Raw genomic sequence first — 20,722 nt, 5'->3', positions numbered from 1 at the left:
GACTTGCATGTCCGTCTCACTCACTCATTTGTTTTCCTGAGCACTAGTGACTCACTGTTCCATACTGAAGCATCACTTTTATCCTCTGGTGTAGTATTGTCATGGAAGGAGGCCACCTGGAGTCCATGCAGACCCACTGCTAACTTATCAACACAGGAAAACCAGTGTTCCCTGAGGCAGTCATCACCATTGTTCTAATATCAAAGTCGATCTTTTTAATCCAAAAGAGTCATTCATTAAAATTACCTATATAATGTGTAAGTATACCTATGTATGACACATAGAAAACGTTGCATTTATTTTTGCATTTTATTTTATTAACTTTTAAAATATTGCTGCCTGTTGTCCAGCAGGTGGGGATAGAGACGAACAAATAACATGTTGGACTCAAGGCCTTCAAAGCTTCTCATCATGGCTGCTTGCTAAATGCAACAGGATACGTGTTGCCTGTTGTTTGTTTTAAAGGTCATGTTTAGTTTTTTTTGTGTGTGTGTTTTTTGCGGTATGCGGGCCTCTCACTGCTGCGGCCTCTCCCGTTGCAGAGCACAGGCTCCGGACGCGCAGGCTCAGCGGCCATGGCTCACGGGCCCAGCCGCTCCGCGGCATGTGGGATCTTCCCGGACTGGGGCACGAACCTGTGTCCCCTGCATCAGCAGGCGGAGTCTCAACCACTGCGCCACCAGGGAAGCCCCATGTTTAGTTTTTCACTTGAGTCTGTGGGAGCAGTTTTTCTGTTTCAGCTGTGAATATTCAGAGTTCTGTGCCAGGTTGAGGATTCCAACATAATAATGGTTTTCTGAATAATTTTCAAAGTCTAGACTTGGCTAAAATAAATCAATTTATTGTGAAACAAAAAGTTGGGGAGGCTGCCCCAGATTGAAGAAACTGGCAGCCCTGAACTTTCTTTACGCATCTTGTATTCGTTGTCACGTCCTCCCTGTCAGCAAATGCTTGTTTGCCACATAGTGATATGACCCAGCTGAATATTCCCAGTTATCATTGTGCATAGATAATTACTATGAAGTGGTAAGTATGTGTCAGTTGCTGATATTTTTCTTATAACAAGTTAGGAAGGAGAAGATTAACATAAACCCCAGAGAAGAGAACATTTATTTACACAAAGAAAGATGAATAATAGCAATGAAGGCTAGGGGTGAGTAAGGACAATATTAGTAAACTAGTAAAAGAAGGTTAGCAGATGCAAAACGACACAAGAAGCAGTGGATAAGAATGGAATGTACATATTTTAGATATTTTAAAGGGCAAAGCACTGAATATCCGTTTGTGCATCAGACATTACTAAATATTCACTGGGGCCCTTCAAAAAATATCTAAAGCCCATCATACTATAATGGCAGAGAAGGAAAAAAATGCAGAAGTAAAAATAAGCAAAATGCCATAGGACAGCAAAAGAGAGATTAATAGGAGGAGTTATTTCTGATGAGTTTCATGTAGGAAGTATCACTGCACCAGGTCTTGAGGTATAAAAAGGCTTTTCATGGAGAATAAATGAGAAAACGGGTGAGCAGAGGCGTGGCATCAAAGTGTAGAGAATTCTAGGAACTGCGTTTGCTCTGGTTCCCTAAGTTGTTCTCCATGGGAAAGAGCGTGGAACTTTGTTTTGTGGGCTTTAGGGAGTGACTGACATTAGTTAAGGATCACAGTGATAGGAAACAGTGGATACTTTTAGGAAAATAATTCTGGAAATATTGTCAAGTATGGACTGGTGAACAGGAGGCCAGCTCGGTCAGTGGTTCCCACTCTGCCCCGTCTCTGGACCCCCTTTACATCCTTACAAACCACTGACACGCTCCCCAGACAGATAGATGTGTTATAGAGGTTACAGCTAACGGTATTTCCTAAGTTGGGAATTAAACCTGAGAATTGTTGTATTTATGTATGTATTCACGTAAATGTAACAATCATAACCATATTACACGTTAATATAAATAATACTTTTATAATCCCCCAAAAAGTGAGAAGAGTGGCATTGTTTTATAGTTTCACAAATGCCTTTAATGTCTGGTTTAATAGATTCTTACTCTGCTTCTGCGTTTAGTTTGATGCGATATGTTGTTTTAGTTGCGTATTTGAGGAAAATCCGGCCTCACATAGACGTGCAGTTGGAAAATGAGGGGTAATTTAATAGCCTTTTCAGATAATTGAGGCTGTTCTTCTTCAGTGCTACACAAGTGCGTAAGTGGTAGTTTCTTAAAAGCTTTGCAATGTTTCTTAAAAGTTTGCAATCTGAACTCCTATCAGTGAACATTTTGTTCTTTGTTGCGTTAAACCCACTGGTCTGTCTCACACTGGAGTGGATCTTTTGTAACATCACACATTCGCTGCTCATTTGGAAAACAGTGGCTCACTAAGTCATGTAAATCTTCCAAACGATGGCACATTTCATCATACAATGCCAAATAAATCACAAATATAACCACCGATTTCATCAGAAAAGTCTTTAAGTCTTGTGCAGCTGTCAAGTTCACGGTAATGGATACAAGTTTCCTACAACTCGAATTTTTGCTTGAAAACTCAAATTTTACCAATGGCAACAGATACTGTCAGCTTTATATTTTTTCCTTGAAGTGATGGGCTCACTTTATTTTCTGGAAGATGGCTACCCAGTCCCAAGTCTGCATAATTGTAATCTGCCTGCAGGTTGTCCTTTCAAGTCAGAATGACATCCCACGAGAGAAGGAGCTCGTTCAACCCTCGGGTCCCGACAACTGCTCATGTGCTGTCCACTCTTCCCATACTATCTCATAGGGTCAAGATTTAATAAAACTAATACGTGGACACCAGGGGGGAAAGGGTGGGGGGTGAACTGGGAGATTAGGATTGACATATATACACCGCTGAGTATGGAGGAGATATCTAGTGAGAGCCTGCCGTACAGCGCAGGGAACTCTACTCGGTGCTCTGTGGTGACCTGGATGGATGGGAGGGAAATCCGGAAGGGAGGGGATATGTGTAAACATATGTCTGATTCACTTCTCTGTGCAGTAGGAGCTAGCACAACACTGTGACGCGCAACTATACCCCAATTAAAAAAAAAATAAATATTTAAAAAATTAATTAATTAAAAAAATTAAAAATAGGAGACGATCTACATCCCAGGGCCATTCATTATGAGGATTAAGTGAATTAATACACCTAGAGCATCTGGTATGCGTCTACCCGGCATAGAGCAAGTGCTCAATAAATGTTAAACGTTATTATCATTAAAAAAAAAAAAACTAATACGTTTTTACTGCTTTGTCAAGGGCGTTCTCAAGTGAAACTGGCTTTTTTTTCTTTTTTAATTGTGAGTGTTCGTCCATGGAGAACATGACTGTGTGATTGATGCTACGGCCCCAGCACGTTCACCCAGCATGGCTTTTGCGCCATCAGTATAAATGTCCATACGATGAAGAAGGCAGATGGGGCTCTGTGTATTATTATGAAATCGTTTCAACCTTACAGACCCAATCTTAGCTAGTCTGACGACCACACTCTGAACAGCCCTGAGCTGTACTGAAGGAACCTCCAGCAGGTGACCAGGGCTCGACCAAGGCAAGGGCGGTGGGGAGGGGAAAGGATGCACGCCCAAGCCACTGCAGATGTCCGTCCTCAGCCAGCGACTTGGAGGAAAGAAGAAGGGAAATGCAGCCTGAGCTGTGCTGTCCTGAGCACGGGAAAGCTGGTATCGTCATTAGTAGGATAGGAGCTAGAGGAGCAGGTTTGGAGGGGAAGATGATGAATTTAAGTTTGTATGTATTGAATTGGAGGTACCAGCAGTACATCATGACTGAACAATAACAGGATGTGGAAGACTGACGATCAAGAGAAACACAGACTCTGGGGTGTGCCTGGTTCATGCCTGCCCAATTCGCTTGAATAGTCTTCTTACGAAAGCCAGGCTGTGACTTTGTCTAATGTCAGTGATATCACACAGTGCAAATGTAACACTGTGTTTCCCTGTGTCTTCCAGAACCTGCACAGACTGACTCACATTCCTTCCAGAAAGTGCTTGGATCGCTCGGAGGTCCTCCATCAAGTGTTCATCTCCGACTGTGACTCCAGCAAAATGACTCAAAAGTGGGAAATAAATAACATCCATAGTGTTTAGAAGGAATGAAAGAAACCAGTAACCTACCTACTGACACGTAAATTTATACAGGACTGAAAACCTCCTGAAACCTGCTGCAACTACAGCTCCAAACCCAGAGGCTCTTGAGGAGTCTGAGGACATTGATAAACTGTGATTTTACGATAACATTATCATCTGCAGTTACTGTTTACAAAACTGCTTTTACCTTAAACTTTGTAGATGTTTACATCTTTTTTTTGTTTTGTTTTAAGATGATGTTGGTAATCTGTGCATTTAGCTCTGTTTTATTTAGAACAGAGTAAAAAGCATTGTTGTCTTCTTTGGGATTACACTCAGGGGTCTGAAAGGCAGTTTGATTGTTGTTTTTTGTTTTTTTTTTTTTAACACACTTGAAAAAAGGTTGGAGTAACCAGATCGTCATATGTAACTTGGTGATTATCAACCTGTTGTATCTTTATTTAATTTTACATCTTTTTGAAGCACTGCCACAGGTTATTAGCCAAGGTGGCCTTCCTTCACAGTCATGCTGCTTTTTTGAAAGGTGAATTTCAACACATTTAGTGCCTCTTTTCATTTCTTGGTATATTTCAAGAGCTTTTGATGCAATTTGTAGGATATTAATGATGGAATTGTCACCTGTCTGAGGAATACTTTTACCACTCAGAACTGAATTAATGTGCTACCATTTGCTCTGAAATTGAACGTTGTATTGCTTGAAAAAAGAAATGACAAGATGGAACATCCAGAGCTATTCCGTAGGGTTTGAAGATTGTACGGCATTAACTCCCCTATTTGCTGGCATTCCCAGTGTCCTCTATCAGTACCAACTCCTAAGGCAGCAGGGGGTCTGCTAACTAGAGAAAAATGTCCCCTGACATTGGGGATTGACTTTTCCCCATTCCCTGTCACCATAGAAAACTATAGATAACTCTCAGTTTTGAAACCTTGAAGAGGGGGTAACAAAAACAACAAAACACCACTGTAAACACATCAAAGGTTTGTTCTGACCGAGGTGAGAATTTCCAAACCCTTGTTGGATTAAGCCTTACAAGACTACTGTGTGTTACAACGTAAGCTGTGCAATTTACGAAGCCAAGGGTGAGTAGACGTTTCATTTATATCTTCATGAAATTCCCTGCACAGTTTTTAAATTTTAAAAAAGCTATTTAAAACTATAGTTCATTAACAAATATGAATTCTGTTAGATTATGTTAGTTCCCTAGTGTTTCTTAATTTTTTTGAAAGCATATTTCTATTAGTATTTTTCCAGTGAAAAGAAGACTTGTTTGAATTTACACATTTATTAAGATAGTACCTACTAGAAGAAAACCAAATACTGCAAGTGGTCAATTGATTTTAATTGCTAAATAATCTTTTATTACCTACAAGGTTAAAATGCTATGTCGAATGCAAAACAAATTTTTTTAAAAGTGATGAGGTAGGGAATGGCAAGTAAACTAAGATTTTTGATCCTGTAATCATATCAATGAAAGGAATTCACAAACTACTACCAGAGGGAAATATATTTAATTAAAGCCTAAAAAAGAAAAGGGAAAAAACCCTACATTTGTTTAAAAGAAAAGCCTACAGATTTGTTTCTTCCAAGCCTAGCTCTTAAATTCGTAGAGTCAAAGTTCAACATCCTAAACAGAGTTTTATTTATAATTTTTGAATTGCCAATTTGTATTTTGCTACTGATCTCTGATCAACCATTTGAACTTTCATTCATCTCTAGGGATGTTTAAAAAGGAATACATTTATATGATTATATAACTGCAAAATAAATCAACTATAAATAAGAAACTAAGAGAATTGGTACTTTAATTACTTGCGTGTTTGCAAAAAGGCTCCATTTTCTTTGTTGAGTAGATTATAACCTTGTTAACTATGCATAGGCCTAAGAAAGGTGGCACATAAACTGTGCATGTAAATTTTAAATGGGTATTTTGTGCAATTCGTTAAGATACTCTATAAAAAATGATTCTATATATTGAAATCAGAAACCTTACCAAACACGAAAACACATCAGAAGCTGCTGCCATAATGACTTTTCTACTGTAGGCTGCTTTGGAAATAATTCCCGTATCCTTGCTTTGTAAGTTGATAATATCACTATGCATTTCTACACATTTTATAAATTTGATTTATGCAGATTTTGATACACTGTATGTTTCTGTAGAAATTGTATAAATATTCAAAATTTTATTAGGGATACATTTGAGAAGTTTATGTATATGTTATTTCTGGGTTGCTTGTTTTTTAGGTGAGAAAAAAATAAAATACTGTATTTTAATCCATGGGTTTTTTAGTACTTGCAATCATTTCTGTTATCTAAACACCACATGTTTGAAATAATTACTTGATTTTATTGTTTACAAGATACACTAATATAATAGTTAAAATATCATAGACCACAGTTATATGTTGAGTATGTGCTTGAGTGTTGGTTAGAATTCTGCTTAGAGTGTGTTTAGAGTACTCAGAGCTTACCTATCTAAGAAGGAAATATAAAGGTTTATTTTTGACCCTGGTTGCCTATGTATAGAAAATTTTTAAAAATCACTTACCAGGGCTTCCCTGGTGGCGCAGTGGTTGAGAGTCCACCTGCCGATGCAGGGGACGTGGGTTCGTGACCCGGTCCGGGAGGATCCCACATGCCACGGAGCGGCTGGGCCCGTGAGCCATGGCCGCTGAGCCTGCGCGTCCGGAGCCTGTGCTCCGCAACGGGAGAGGCCACAACAGTGAGAGGCCTGCGTACCGCAAAAACAAAAAAACAGACAAAAAATCACTTACCAATTACGAAAAACAACCCAGCAACGTATATTTTCCTTGGCAGTGTATTCTACTATATCATTGCCCTTTGAAAGCAAAAATTTAAGTCAAAATTCTTTACAACCTGATAGATCAAGTGAGTAGAAAGAAGGGAAGCCTACCAACATGAAGTGAGAACCGGGCTGTAGGACCTTATAGCAAAACCCACGACATCTCAGGAGAAGGTACTATGGCTGCCAGCTTTCCAGAGAGGGGCCATGTTGGTCTGGGAAGCTCGGCTGTTGTCATGGCTTCATTTCTCAGCTGCTGTGCCTGAGAAACGTGGAAAAGTGACAGAACACCAGACTGAAGTGAATGGGGGCTCATTTATCTCCTAAGAGATAGCCTTTCACAGGGATCTGGGAATATGTTTCATCATTTCTGGACAGACTGTAATTGGGGGAAAAAAGCCACTTAAAATTCAGTGGAGAACATGACAAGTACCTGACCTGAGCCAGAGGGCTAATAGGCCAGTAATTGGGTATATGAATATTAATCCATGAGAAAGCACTTTTAGAAGTACCGAGCACTATGAGAATGCATATTATTCATTAGAATCTGTTGCCAAAAAATGGACAAAAGTCAGAATGATTTGGGGGGGACCACTGTCCCTGGGAGTAGAGATTAACAGAAGGGCTGTTTCTGAACTAAATTCGATAATTCCTTTGCCAATCTCCTTTTTAAGATTTTGAGGACTTCCCCAGCGGTCCAGTGGTTAAGGCTCTGCGCTTCCAATGCAGGGGGTGTGGGTTCGATCCCTCGTTGGGGAACTAAGATCCCACATGCTGTGCGGTGCGGCCCAAAAAAAAAACCTTTTTTTTAAAAAAAATTTATTTTACTTTTGGCTGTGTTGGGTCTTCGTTTCTGTGCGAGGGCTTTCTCTAGTTGTGGCAAGCGGGGGCCACTCTTCATCGCGGTGTGCGGGCCTCTCACTATCGCGGCCTCTCTTGCGGAGCACAGGCTCCAGACGCACAGGCTCAGTAGTTGTGGCTCACGGGCCTAGTTGCTCCACGGCATGTGGGATCCTCCCAGACCAGGGCACGAACCCGTGTCCCCTGCATTAGCAGGCAGATTCTCAACCACTGTGCCACCAGGGAAGCCACCCCCCCAAAAAAAGCTTATTAAAAAAAAAAAAAAGTTTGAAATGCCCATAACTGTGGTAGGTGGGTTTTGGTTTTGTAAGTGGATCAGGCCTTGGGCCCACGTCTGAGCAGAGGTGGCATAAGGGTGCCTTAATTTTCATAACAGAATGATATTACAATCTGCTCATCTGAATAGTACAGTATGGTGCACTTGTCTGCATTCGAATCCCTGTTCCATTACAAATTACCTGTGTGACCCTGGCAAGTTATTGATGCTTCTCTATGCCTCAGTTTCCCCATTTGTAAAAGGGGGGAAATAATAGTCCTGTTTTATAGGATTTTTATTAGGCTTGTATGGGTTAACATACATGCAGTGCTTAGAATAGTTTCCGGCATATAATCAGGGTAATATAAATGGTAGCTATTGTTAACCTGGTTTCAAAGTCTTAAAGTCGGTCTTTAATCAGAACTAAGACAGCTACACTGCAGACCCTCTATAAAGGCTATGTGTGTGTGTACCTGTTTCATATGTGAGATATCATTACCTCCACTTTCCAAGTGAAGAATTTAAGCTCATAAGTTAAGCTTATACACTGGGGGTGAAATGGTTATCCATAAGAGAATAAGTTGTTATCTCTACCTCACACCGTTCATGTGTAGAACGTAGTTTTCAGTGGTCGAATTTATAATTTAACCCTTGGATAGAACTAAGTGAATCTGGAAGAATGTCTAAGAACATTCTTTAAATTATGTTTAAATGAAATTTCTCTTGGGCTTTTGATATGAGCAAATAAACTCCAGCTGTCTTAATGATTAAATGCCCAAAACAAAACTAAAACTTTCAGTAGAAAATAGAGATGAATAGACTTCCTCATCTGGCCATAGCATAGTAATTGTTACTGTCCTAAACAGAATGCTGCTGTCCTAAACAGCTATAAAACAGGACAAAATATATGCAGCAGCTGTTTTTAGGAATTGGGTGACAGGCAAAGCAGACTGTGATAACTTGAGAAAAAGGAAGCACACAGGGTGAACCCCGGTTCAGCATGTCTGCCTGCCTGGAGAACTTTTCCCACCACGGTACAGGAAAGGAGCTCCAACCCTGGTGATTCAGCCGAGCTGAAGAGGCTGCAGAGACAGCTGGAATTGACAGGGCAGGTCACTGGAGGGGGCTGCACTTGAACACCAGGAGACGTGTACAGCAATTTTTATAGCACTACCATTTATAACAGCAAAAGCTCCAGGAACAACCTAATGACCCATCAACATGAGAGTGGATCATTTGTGGTATAATCACATGACGGAATGTTACAAGGCAGTGAACGTGAATGAACCAGTTAAAAACAAGCCAGTAGGGTAGTGTTGAGTGAAAAGGGCAATTCCCAGAAGACTTCATTCAACAAATACGTTTTGTAAAATCAGAAGCAACTAAAACATACAGTAAGTCACACATTTATATGTGATGAAATATATGTGGATAAAATGTGATTGAATAAGAGGTTAACTTATAGTTACCAGACAAGAAAGAGAAGAGGGGAGAGGAGACAAATTAGGGGTGTGGGATTAACAAACTACTAGATGTAAAAATAGATAAGCAACAAGGATTTACTGTATAGCACAAATTATACCCAATTTCTTGTAATAAACTATAATAGAGTATGATCTGCAAAAAAACTGAATCACTATGCTATACACCTGAAATTAACACAATACTGTAAATCAACTATACTTCAATTTAAAAAAGGTTAAATAACTTGTCCAAATTCCCAAATTTAGTATTGGAGTCAAGGACATAACTCCAGTACTCAGTATCCCCAGAGCCCTGTGGGAGGAAGGTCTATTGTACTTTCCACATAACTAGTTTTCCTCTCCACCTAAACTGTTAAGAATCTCAGAAGTGAATCTGGTACTCTTATCATAGCAAGTATATTATTAACACATACATATTATTATGCATACTTTTAGCTAATATTTATTATTCACTATTTCTTGCCACTAGGATGTCTTAGATGTATTGTCTCATTTAATGCTCAAAAAAAAATTCTGATTTTAACACCTGAGGAAACTGAAAGGTTACACGTGAGGTCTGACGTTACCAAACTGATAAGAAACAGCCCTATTCATACTGATCTGATTCCCAGTGTAAACTCATCAGCTCACTCTTAATTTCTTTCTTAACTTCGTTTTTCCTTTTGTATGTATTTTATATAGTTTGTTCTTTGTATAAGCCATCTCACCTTTATTGCAAAAATGTAGAGAATCAAAGAATAACACATGAATCTATGAATTACAATTTTGCTTTCTCTTTACCTACTGCCCTAGGGCACTGTCCTCGTTGATTGCTATGTCTTCCTGAAGAAAGGAGACTGGACCAGTTCTGAAATTTGATACTACATACTGCTTAAGTTTTGTTTTTTTTCCTTTTAATATAACACTAATCGTGCTCCTGAGCCACTATTCTATAGACATGTTAACTCCCAGGATGAGGCTAAGAGAGGTCTGCGCTAAGTCCTGAAGAACAAAGGTTCAGGAGCCCAATATTCCATTAAGACCTCAGAGACAATGTCTATATTTACCTTTACAACAGGTTAAGAAGTTAGATGAGTTTCCAGTCAGGGCGAGAAGCACTTCTAGACAACTAGGAAAATAATGCTTAGCGGGGAGGCCTGTACTTATACTTTTACCAACAGCCGTAACTCAAGTAAATGTTATTAATAATCCTACATTTACCTACACTAATTTATAGAAGTGGCAAACTGGTGACCCTTAACAGAATCTTACCTACAGACATGTTTTCTTTGAGCCTGACATTTGAATTCATTGCCAATATTTACAATTCAGATTTCACATTTTTTAAATATCTAGAATTCTGGTTCCACTTGAAAATTGGGGAGATTTGGGAATCCTAGACCCACATTTCCATCCAGCAACAGGACTGAGCTAAACAATGGCTGTCCCCTTCATCCTGGGCATTTATGTTTACAAATGTTTATACAATAGTTAACTCTTTCTGGCACGAAGTGTACAAAAATGGCTTATTTCTAGAGAGAGATGTTTTATTTTTAAAAGGACTGGATCTTATGCATCGGCAAAACAGGCCCTTTAGCTTTCTTCTTGCTATTCCCCAAGAAATAAAATCATTACTGCTTTGTAAACATTTTTAGTGGCATACGTAGTAATAGAAAGTCAGCTTTAAGATAAGGCTATGTTTGGCTAAGACAAACTTATGGTTTAGTACTTACAGTAAATGATGCTGTTAAAGAGCAAAACACAAAAAGGCATACTGTCCCATACTGAGCAAGTTTGCAAGTTACATAAGGGACCGCAGGATCTTCTAACACAGCTTTTATAGATTAAAAGACCAAAAGTAGTGGCTACCATCTGGAAAGAAATTTGAGACCCTACTTCAGTTCTTGCACCAAAATAAATTACAGAAGGATCAAAGATTTAAGTAATAAAAAGTAAGAAAGCAAAGACAATTTTTATAATCTTTGAGTGGGAAAGGCCTCCCAAGGCCACTAGGGAATAAATTTGCCTACATAAAAACAAATCTTTGCATGAAGACAAGCATCATAAAGTCAAAAGACAACATAGAAAAAAATATTTACAATGCAGGTCACAAAGGGTCATTTTCCTTATTTCCCACAAATTACTAATAAGACCAATGAGACAGAAGACCACGGGAAACACTAATGGCTCTTTAACATAAAAATATGCTGAATTCATAATAGGAGGAACCATTTTTTATATATCAGAATAGCAAAGATTATGAAGTTTGAGAATGATAATGTTGCTGAGATGAGGAAATAGACATTCATTGCTGTGCAGTACACATTAGTAAAACTTCTGAGAGCGAGCAGTTTCTGCCATATACCAAGTACAGGTTTTAGCTATTATAATTAGCACAATTTTAAATGCACAAACTTTTGAACTTTTTGAAATCATACAAGGATATTCATGGCAATGTTGTTCTTAAAGCAAAAAAAACCACAACCATAAGTATCTTTAAGGAACTGGTTACATTGTGATCTATTCAATGGGCTACTATGCAGATGGCTATTGAAGTGAAATGTGGCAGCTCTGTTGTGCTAAGAATCTAAAATGATGAGAATTAAGGGGTAGAACAACATATATAATAAGCTTCCTTTTGTGCAACATTGATATATATGCACATATGACTGTTGTGCTTCAGTCTCTCTTGAAGGGTCAATTATTACATTACTGGAGTTGCCCCCTGGGAGAACCTGGTAGTTGGAAATCAAGGTTGTAAACTACCCACTATATAGCCCTTTTACATTTTTTACCATCAAGATATGACTTATTTTTAAAAAGAAAAGGGGGGGGCAGGCGGTTTTCATAAACACATCCCCAAGTACTGGCTGGACTGGGATAGAACCTGATTCTTACCCCCATTTCAGAGCTTTCCAACATAACCACTCCTTGAAGTCATTTAGTCCTGAAAACAAGGGTATTTTAAATTTTGATCCACACTTAGAGAAAATATCAAATATGAGGACTCATCTCAAATGCTGAGATTATGGAACAACTCTTGATTTTAAAAGAATGAGTCACTCTTAGACATTTAAACTATATTTCATTTAAAGAACAGAATGAAAGCAAACACAAAAACTCCCAAAAAGAAAGGTGACAAGGAACCAGATAGGTCTGCTTCATGGGTCTAATTTATAGATATAGAAATCCTTAAGAAACAGACTCTATTTCAATTTTAAAAACTCCTATTTAGTATCTTTTCTATGCATTAAGTACTGTTGTAAATACTTAACATTCTCATTTAATCATTAAAACACTGCGAAGTAGGTACTGACACCCTACACAGATAAGGAGAAATAAGCCCAGAGGTAAAGTCCATACAGCTAGCATTTGGTACAGCTGGGGAACTGGGATCCAGACCTAGGCGTGTCTCTAAAACACCTTACCCCCAATTTTTTAGCATTAAGTCACCTAACACCAGGAAATACTTTTTAAATACATAAAACTAGTTTTCATTTTATGATCAGGAAAAGCCCCAAAACAACAACTGTGATATTAATGGAGGGCAATCTCTAAGAGGGCTGAAGATTCTACTTCAGTCCATCTGCTCTGGGAATTATGCTAATACCTTACCTTCCATTTAACAAGTTTGGTTAGTATTTCCTGTGTCAGAAATAATTCCAAATATAGCATAAGATGGACAACCAAGGCTCCCATGGTTGGGTAATAAGAATTTTGGCTCCTATTTTTAATAATTGATAGGTAACCAAGATTGTCAGGTTTAACTATGAAACTATCGACAAATAGGTTTCTTCTATAATCTCTTAGACAACAGATGGCTAACTTTCACTAATAACTTGATAACTATTTACAATAGTTATCTAAATTCCAATGCAAGCAACTGCTTCCTCAAATGAGCATTTCCTAGTAACTGCTTTCACCTGTAAATAAATATCCTCGTAAAATCTCGCCTAACTACAGTCATGGAAAATCACAACCACCATCTCAAAAGCTTTCTTGGGTTAGTTACTGAGAATTCTAGGCTTAAGACCACAGTGATTTTTAAGATTTAACTCAAAATTCACTCTGGTATTCTACCCCAAACTAGATCATTATCAACAGAAAATGTAAACCTGTTCCTATTGTTTTTAAAAGTTTATGTGTTTTTAGGTATGGAGTCACTGTATGAGCTCCTCTGCCTCGTACTAAAAAAGAAAGTTTCTCTCAAAATAAAATGTCACCTAAAAAAAAGGGACAAGTTAGCTAACAAATGAACATAAATGTCAAGAACAAACCTTGCTCATTTTATAAAACTGCATAAATTTTTGAAGTTCATTAAATTCCACCGCTGGTTTTTAAAGAACACTTTGTAAATATGAATAATATGGGCATGTTTGACTTTTAAACAAACATTATACTAAATCAACCATGTCTGAGAACTATTAGGCAGAAAAACAAAAAAAAGTTGACATGGTTCCAGACCATGACTTTTAAAGCAAAAGCTAATTGAGCATATACGACAAAGACAAATGAAATAATATACATAATTTTATTACAAAAACTTTTTAAAAAAAACAATGCAACACTCTCATTCTAGAAAACACAAAATTCACTATTGATACTAATTTCTATGAGTTTGCTGTGCTACCATACACAAGTCAAAAAGTTAAAGAAACCATTAAATATTCAGAAACATTCATCAAAAGCTTTAAATTCTAACTGTATGTAGTAGCCCCTCAAAAAGCTACAACCTGCATTTTTAAAAAAGTATTTTCTCTACAAAGAATCTTATCAGCTATACAAACAACTGTACAGTTTTTATACTGAAGCTAATATTGAGCTGCACTTGAATTCACATTCTTAGCAAAACCACTGCCTGAGCACACACGCACACTGCACACACATCGTTACAGGATAGCCATTCATTCCTCATCTTCATCCTCTTCCTCCTCATCTTCATCCTCTTCCTCCTCTTCCTCTTCCTCATCTTCTGGTTCATTCTTCTTCTTGGAGCCTGTTGGCCTCCCAGGGCCCTTCTTTCCCGCTTCACTCTTGCCCTTGGCACGGTATGCGGCAATATCCTGAGATATTGTCAAAAAAATAAAATCGTCATCCGGTGTCATTACTCAACCATGAAAACCACTAAGTTGTAAACAATCTAAGATTATTGGCCAATAACCCCGATGACTGTCTAAAACTTGGTTTTGAGATCATTTGTTCCCTCCAGGCCTTCGAAAGCTAATGATGTAAAATAATGGGGGTGTATCAGATTGATGTCTGTCAGTACTTTCACTACCATCATCTGTTAGCGGCACATAGCCTGTCCCCTGACCTCACATTTTAGATACACCTACATGAAACATTTAATCCTCCATTCTCAACTAAGAGATGCATTTTACCACAAATACATTTGAATGCAGCAACCTCCCAGGGCTACAAACACCGGTTGCAGTCCAAAGAAAGGAGGTTCCAATTAGCTTATACTCCTTAAGTGTACAACTCTCATTAGACCTTTTCAAAGCAAAGCTGACAACCATTAACACTGACCTACGGAAGGTTCCCCACTTGCTAGTCAGGGAAAACTGACTACAGCTTATACCTATTAACATACAGCTTACACCTACTTCTAACATGCTCATTTAGAAACTGGCTACCAGATTTCAACCTTGCCCCCAAAAAATGCAGACAACACACCTTTTCATACTTCTCCTTTAGCTTAGCTGCTTTCTGTTCATAGGGTTGTTTGTCTTTGGCTGACTGCTCAGACCACATTTCACCCAATTTTTTGGCAGTATCGCCAATGGATAAGCCAGGGTGCTCGCTCTTGATCTTTGGGCGATGTTCGGAACAAAACAGGAAGAAGGCAGATCTGAAAGGAAGGAACAGAGCTGTAATGACCTGAATGAAAAATCATGGGGGCAGTTCAGTTGACTGAAAAGAAAACAAAAAAAAACAAACAAAAAAAAACTTACGGAGGCCTTTTAGGCGCATTGGGATCTTTTTTCTTTCCCTTCTTGTCACCTTTGGGAGGAACATAATTCTTCATCTCCCTGTCATAGCGAGCTTTGTCACTTTTTGCCATATCTTCAAACTTGGATTTTTCCTTGGCAGACATGGTCTGTGGGCATGAAAGCAGCAGTGAAAATGCAATACTGTAAACCGACATCCGTCCCCGAAAAGGCAGGGTTCTCTTCAGGGCCACATTTGCCTCCGTCGTCTTAAAATACACCAGCACCCCGAAGTCCTGTGCCTCTGACTCCGAATAAAACACTGGGGCCAGTCGGCGGCGGAGACAAGTTCAATGTCACGGCCACCTGCCCGCGTGAGGACCCTCGCTCTCACCTTCCATCTCTCGGAACATTTCTTGGAGAACTCGGCGAAGTTGACCGAGGAATCGGGGTGTTTCTTCTTGTGCTCCTCCCGGCAGGTCTGCACGAAGAAGGCGTACGAGGACATCTTGCCCCGCGGCTTGTTGGGGTCGCCCTTCCCCATGATGCTGCTGCGGCGGCGCGTCCACCTGGCGGGAGAGCGCGGCGGGCGCTAGCGGGCGAGGCGCCTTCCCGCCCAAACGCCGCCGCCCCCCACCCCCCGGGCCCGCCACCCCCGCCCGGCCCTTCCTGACAGGAAAGCCCCCGGCTTCCACGCCGCGAGCCCTGCTCCGAGCTGCCGCCTCGCGCCCCGCGTCCAAAACACTCCAGAGACGGGCCCGGACGAGCTTCCCGCCTCCGCAGTCCGGCCCGCCCGGCCAGCACCCGGATTCCGCCCGCGGGGCGAGCCCCGAGAGCCGCAGGCGCCCGGGCCGGCCGTGAGGCAAGGGGGTCGGCCGGCCACGCACCCCAGGCCCGGGTCCGGCTCTTGCCTGGCGGTAGCTTTTCCTCAGAGTACCGCGCAGCGGCCGGGTCCGACCGCGACGCTCCTACCCGCGGCTCCGGCGTGAAGTGGTATGTCGCTAACGCAATCCTCCGTCTCTTGTTTTGCAGACTTCTCCGCGCCACGGCAACTTGACGAGCCAGGCCACAGGCCACACCCCCCGCCGCTCCTATTGGCCCTGGGGATTATTCAAACTCAGAGAGGCCCCGCCCCCTCGCCACGGCGGCTTCCGAATGGCCGGTGTGTCGCCAGGCTCGTCCCCCCGGCCGCAGCCTAGCAGGTTCGGTGGGTCGCCCGGGTAGTTAACTCCTAGACCCGTTAGAACCGGTCAGGAGAGGAATGTGCTGCTCGATCCTGATTGGCGGCCGGAAGAGGGTTTGAAAAATGGCGGGCCTGGCGCTGACTGGCTGGGGCGGGCGGCGGGGGGCGCGGTTGGCCCGTGGAGAAGCCCCGCCAGATTTAAAAATACCGTGTCGCGAGTCCGCGGGCTGCTCTCCGGGGTCGACGGCGCTCGGTTTGCGGGCGCTGAGGGGGCAGAAGCGGCTCGCCCCGCCGACCCCGACGGCGGCCCAGGTCCTGTTTGTCCCCCGCGCCAGCACGGCCCAGAGCCCCGGCTCCCGGAGCGGTGGTCGCCGCCCCGTCTGGAGAATAACAAATACGGAGGCTGAGGAGCCTGCGCTGCGGCCGACGGCCGGCGCCGCCGGGTGTCGCTGAGGCTGGGGTAGGACCCGAGGAAGAGAGGTGGCGGGGACCGGGGAGGGGCGGAGGGAGCCATTACCGTCCCCATGGGGGTACCGCACGCCCGCGAAGCAGGGCGCCTTCCGCCCACGGAGTCCGCGAGGGGCCACTCCTCCCTCCCCCTTAGTCCCCGGCGTCAAATCCCGGGGTAAACAGGGCCGCCCGCGGGCGGCGGGGCGGGGCGGGGCGGGCGGCGTCTTCCCGGTCCCGCCCCTGCATCCGGGCTCCGATCCCGGGCCGCGGCCCCGGGGCCGGGCCCACACCCCTCCCTCCACCCCTCAGCCTCTCCACCTGAGCGCTGCGACGCCCCTGCCCCCCTCCCGAGGCCAGCCCGCTGTCACCGCAGTGGTCACTGTCTGGTCCCCGCAACGCGATCGTTTTTAAAACCTTTTCCCTATCAAAGATTCCCTTCGAGACTCGCGTGAAAGCTCCGCACCCCCCGTTGCATTTATGCGCCAAACTGCGCGCCGCGGCGTTTCCAGGCTCCTCAGAGCCCAGGTTAAGAATCTTCGCTTTAGTGTCTGGTGAGAGCGCAGCCAAGCGACCTTAGCTTACTGCTTCCAGGCATCACCAGCCGCCTTTCCCGGGGTAGGAGGACGTTGACTGACATCTTATGCTATTTCTGTGTTGTGTTTAGTTTTGAGGGTTATTTTTTCCTCTTGGCCCATATGTTAACAGTGACAGTTGGTTTCAACAGATTTTAAATATTCTTTCCTTTCTCAGTAAGTTCGCTGGCATTTGTTAGACTGTGTGCTCCTATTTGGTTTGGACACGGTGATCATACTCGCTAGAACCTCAGTTCCAGCAGCTAATTTTCTAGATTTACTAATTAAAAACTAGGTTTTTGCAAACGGAAATGGATGTTAGTTGCACAACATTGTGCATGTCCTCAATACCACTGAATTTTAAAATAAAGTTGAAAAGTAAGACATCAGTGATCTGTTCATTGCTATTTGAATAATGTATGATTTGTTTTTTCCATTTGGATTTTTGTGTGCTTTTATAGCACGATTGTAACTGTGATCTTATTTGAGAATAGGGTCATTGCAGATGTAATTAGTTAAGATGAGGTCATACTGGAGCTGGGTAGGCCCCTAATCTAATATGATCGGTGTCCTTGTTAAAAGGGTTTGTTTGGCCATAGAGACAAGCATGGAGGTAAGATGATGTGAAAACACAGAGGGAGAAGATGGCCATCTACAAGCTAAGGAGAAGGGCCTGGAATAGATTTTTCCCGTACAACCATCAGGAGGAGCCAACCCCACTGACACCAATTTCCATTCTTTATTCCATCACAGCAGAGAACAGGAAAACATTTCTATATTTAATCTGCATTTACCCTCCATGCCAAGACTTCACTCTGCTGTACTTCCTGACCTAAAAGTAACATTGAGATGCACAGTGAAGTCATAAATGAAAGAAGGCTTAAGTGAGATCTAGACAGTGGTTGGTTATAGAACAACTTTTTTTTTTTTTAATGGCAACTATATACAGAATCTTGTAGCACACACACAAAACTCTAATCCCAAAGGTTGTTCAAAAAAAATGGATTAAATATACAAGAGACCTAGTTCACTATTATGAATTACTTGGTATATTCACTATGTCATGACTAATATGACTTTATCAGAAAACTGAAATGTCCTATGAAGAGGTAGTACTAAAGGTGTTTCTCATTGTGCCACTAATCCTGTTATGGTTCTAAATGGGAAAATAAGATTGTATTTCTAAAGAAAAAAAAAAAGGTTGTACTCAACTTTAAAGCCATTTCTTTTCAGAAACATATCAATTTCATATATTCTAAAACTAATTTTCCAAATTTATTTTTATTAGAATACTACATCTTCCTAAAAGATGATAAAGGGGAAAGTGTTTATGTTTCTCATAAAAAATGTATAAATTAAAATCCAACAAGGGCTGTGATTTTGAACAGTACACTTAACATTTCTAGACTTTTGATTGACAAACTGTAAAATGACATTTGGGGGATAATCTCTAAGTTTTATGATGCTATAATTCTGCAAATATGTGATCATAATGTGAGGAAATATTTTAATTTTAGCAGTTGTTAGGTGGTCAAGAGATTATAAATAAAATTTAAAAGATAAATAATTTGTTTCCAGGAAATCCTTTGGTTATAAGTACCAATAAGTGTGAGCCCAGTTACTTCAAAACAGTATTTAATGAAGTAAGAGTTTTATAGCTACTCAAATGTAATAAACTACATAGAACAAACTTTAGATTACACACTATTGCTCAGTTATCTTCGTCTTCTAGTAAAATGATCTTACCAGGGTTTTTCCCCCTAGGCGATACCAATCTATCACTTTATTTGCCAAACTTTGCCTGAGTTCAGCATCTCACAAACTGTAACAGCATAGATATTTAGCAATAAATTAATTATGAGCTAAGATCGAAGCTGTTTCCAAAGTAGGTCCCCTATCCTATAATATAAATAGCTGTTCTGTAGATAACCTGGAATTTATCTACAACAATGTCAACCTGACAGGATTGTGTAGAAATAATCTGGGTTGTGCTACCTATTGAAATTCATATCATTTATTCAGTCAGTTATCCTAAAAACTTGTACTTTTCATAATCATCAAATCATACTGGAAAACCATGAGGGGAAGAAAATATATACATTTTTTGTAACCTCCCCTCATACACACAAAGCAGTAAGTGATAAGTTCTCAATAATTATTATTATTGATTGATTAACTCATGTAGTTAGTCCAAATTAAGTATACTTTCCGTAAGGTAAGTTGCATATAAAATTATTATTGTTCTCTCAAGTTGCAAAGTTAGTGTAAAAAACGGAAAGCCGTTACTTGCTCTGCATACATATTACTTTCTGAAAGATGAATCTTACATTGGAGTTTAATATTTTCAAGTTGTTTGAAAGGCAGAGGAGAAGAAAAAGCATACTCAAGTGTTATCACATGGGCACAGCCATTTGTGAGTAGACCACTAGTTCTGAGGCCTAACTGTTAAGAGTCACATTAGTGATGCAGCTCAACAGTAAATTTTTGAAGAAATGAAAATGCAGGTAAAGAAAAAACAAAAGCCTCTCGTTCTGCTGCTGGCATTTTCAACAAAAAATGATAAGAAAACGAAGGTATTTTGTTTTTCTTCAAAATAAAAAAACAACTATTACTTTTGTGAATCAGTGTGAACTAAACGTCCACCGAAAGAACAGAAATGAATCTTTGATAGTCTTTCAGAGCTAAGGAGACAGAGACCACCAAAACCTAAAGCAAAAGGGCATGTGACAATGTCTAAGGATCAGGAACGAGCCAGATGTGAACTGGGTCTTACAACACAGCCTGGATACACACAGCTCAGTCCCTCATTGGATTGAGATAATCAGTCCCTTATCCTTCTACCTATTAGAGGGGTTCGTTCTGCCCTACAGAGGAAAGGTCAAATCCTCTCTAGTAGAAGAGGTCATCTGAAGCAAATCATAATAAAAAATGTGAAAACTAAAGACAGAAAACATCTTAGGAATCAGAGGAAAAAGACAGTAAATTTTAAAAAGCAACAATAAGCCTGAATGCTGACTCTTCAACAGAACTGTGAAATCCAGAAGATCATAGAAGGACATCCTTAAATTACTAAAGAAAAAAACCAAACTGCT

At 40.9% G+C, this 20,722-nt stretch overlaps 2 protein-coding genes across 6 annotated transcripts in view; one reads left to right on the top strand and one right to left on the bottom strand.

Moving 5' to 3' along the window:
- The window catches only part of GALNT7 (polypeptide N-acetylgalactosaminyltransferase 7), a 118,239-nt gene extending 111,849 nt beyond the window's left edge, over window positions 1-6,390 (top strand). For 3 of the 4 annotated variants that reach the window (XM_060301349.2, XM_030879230.3, XM_030879231.3), the window contains one exon: window positions 3,974-6,390. In XM_060301349.2, the coding sequence (XP_060157332.1) occupies window positions 3,974-4,111 (138 nt within the window). In that variant the 3' untranslated portion in view covers window positions 4,112-6,390. Of the gene's footprint in view, window positions 1-94 lie in introns of all 4 variants that reach the window. The other variant, XM_060301348.1, reaches the window with a different exon arrangement.
- A 7,622-nt stretch (window positions 6,391-14,012) lies between these two features.
- HMGB2 (high mobility group box 2) lies at window positions 14,013-16,489 on the bottom strand. Of its 2 annotated transcripts, none has more exons than XM_030879221.3 (5): window positions 16,337-16,489; window positions 15,820-15,994; window positions 15,450-15,595; window positions 15,172-15,346; window positions 14,013-14,558 (listed from the first exon to the last, which is right to left on the bottom strand). In XM_030879221.3, exons 2-5 carry the CDS (start codon window positions 15,967-15,969, stop codon window positions 14,400-14,402), a joined length of 630 nt encoding a protein of 209 aa, XP_030735081.1. In that variant the 5' UTR covers window positions 15,970-15,994; window positions 16,337-16,489; the 3' UTR covers window positions 14,013-14,399. The 2 variants fall into 2 exon arrangements, with proteins under 2 accessions (XP_030735081.1, XP_030735082.1); XM_030879222.3 differs by having other exon boundaries at window positions 16,313-16,455.
- Window positions 16,490-20,722: the final 4,233 nt, after the last annotated feature.

This window comes from Globicephala melas, chromosome 6, assembly GCF_963455315.2.
Source record: "Globicephala melas chromosome 6, mGloMel1.2, whole genome shotgun sequence".
NCBI lineage: Eukaryota > Metazoa > Chordata > Mammalia > Artiodactyla > Delphinidae > Globicephala > Globicephala melas.
This window is presented reverse-complemented; position numbering and strand designations above follow the sequence as displayed.

What these genes read in the sequence shown, in the direction of transcription:
- HMGB2 (XM_030879221.3), bottom strand. Translation starts at nt 15,969, where the DNA reads ATGGGGAAGGGCGACCCCAACAAGCCGCGGGGCAAGATGTCCTCGTAC. An exon ending in AATGTTCCGAGAGATGGAAG is followed by an intron (nt 15,596 to 15,819) that starts GTGAGAGCGAGG and finishes TCATGCCCACAG; the next exon opens with ACCATGTCTGCCAAGGAAAA. An exon ending in TAAAGGAGAAGTATGAAAAG is followed by an intron (nt 14,559 to 15,171) that starts GTGTGTTGTCTG and finishes ACAATATCTCAG; the next exon opens with GATATTGCCGCATACCGTGC.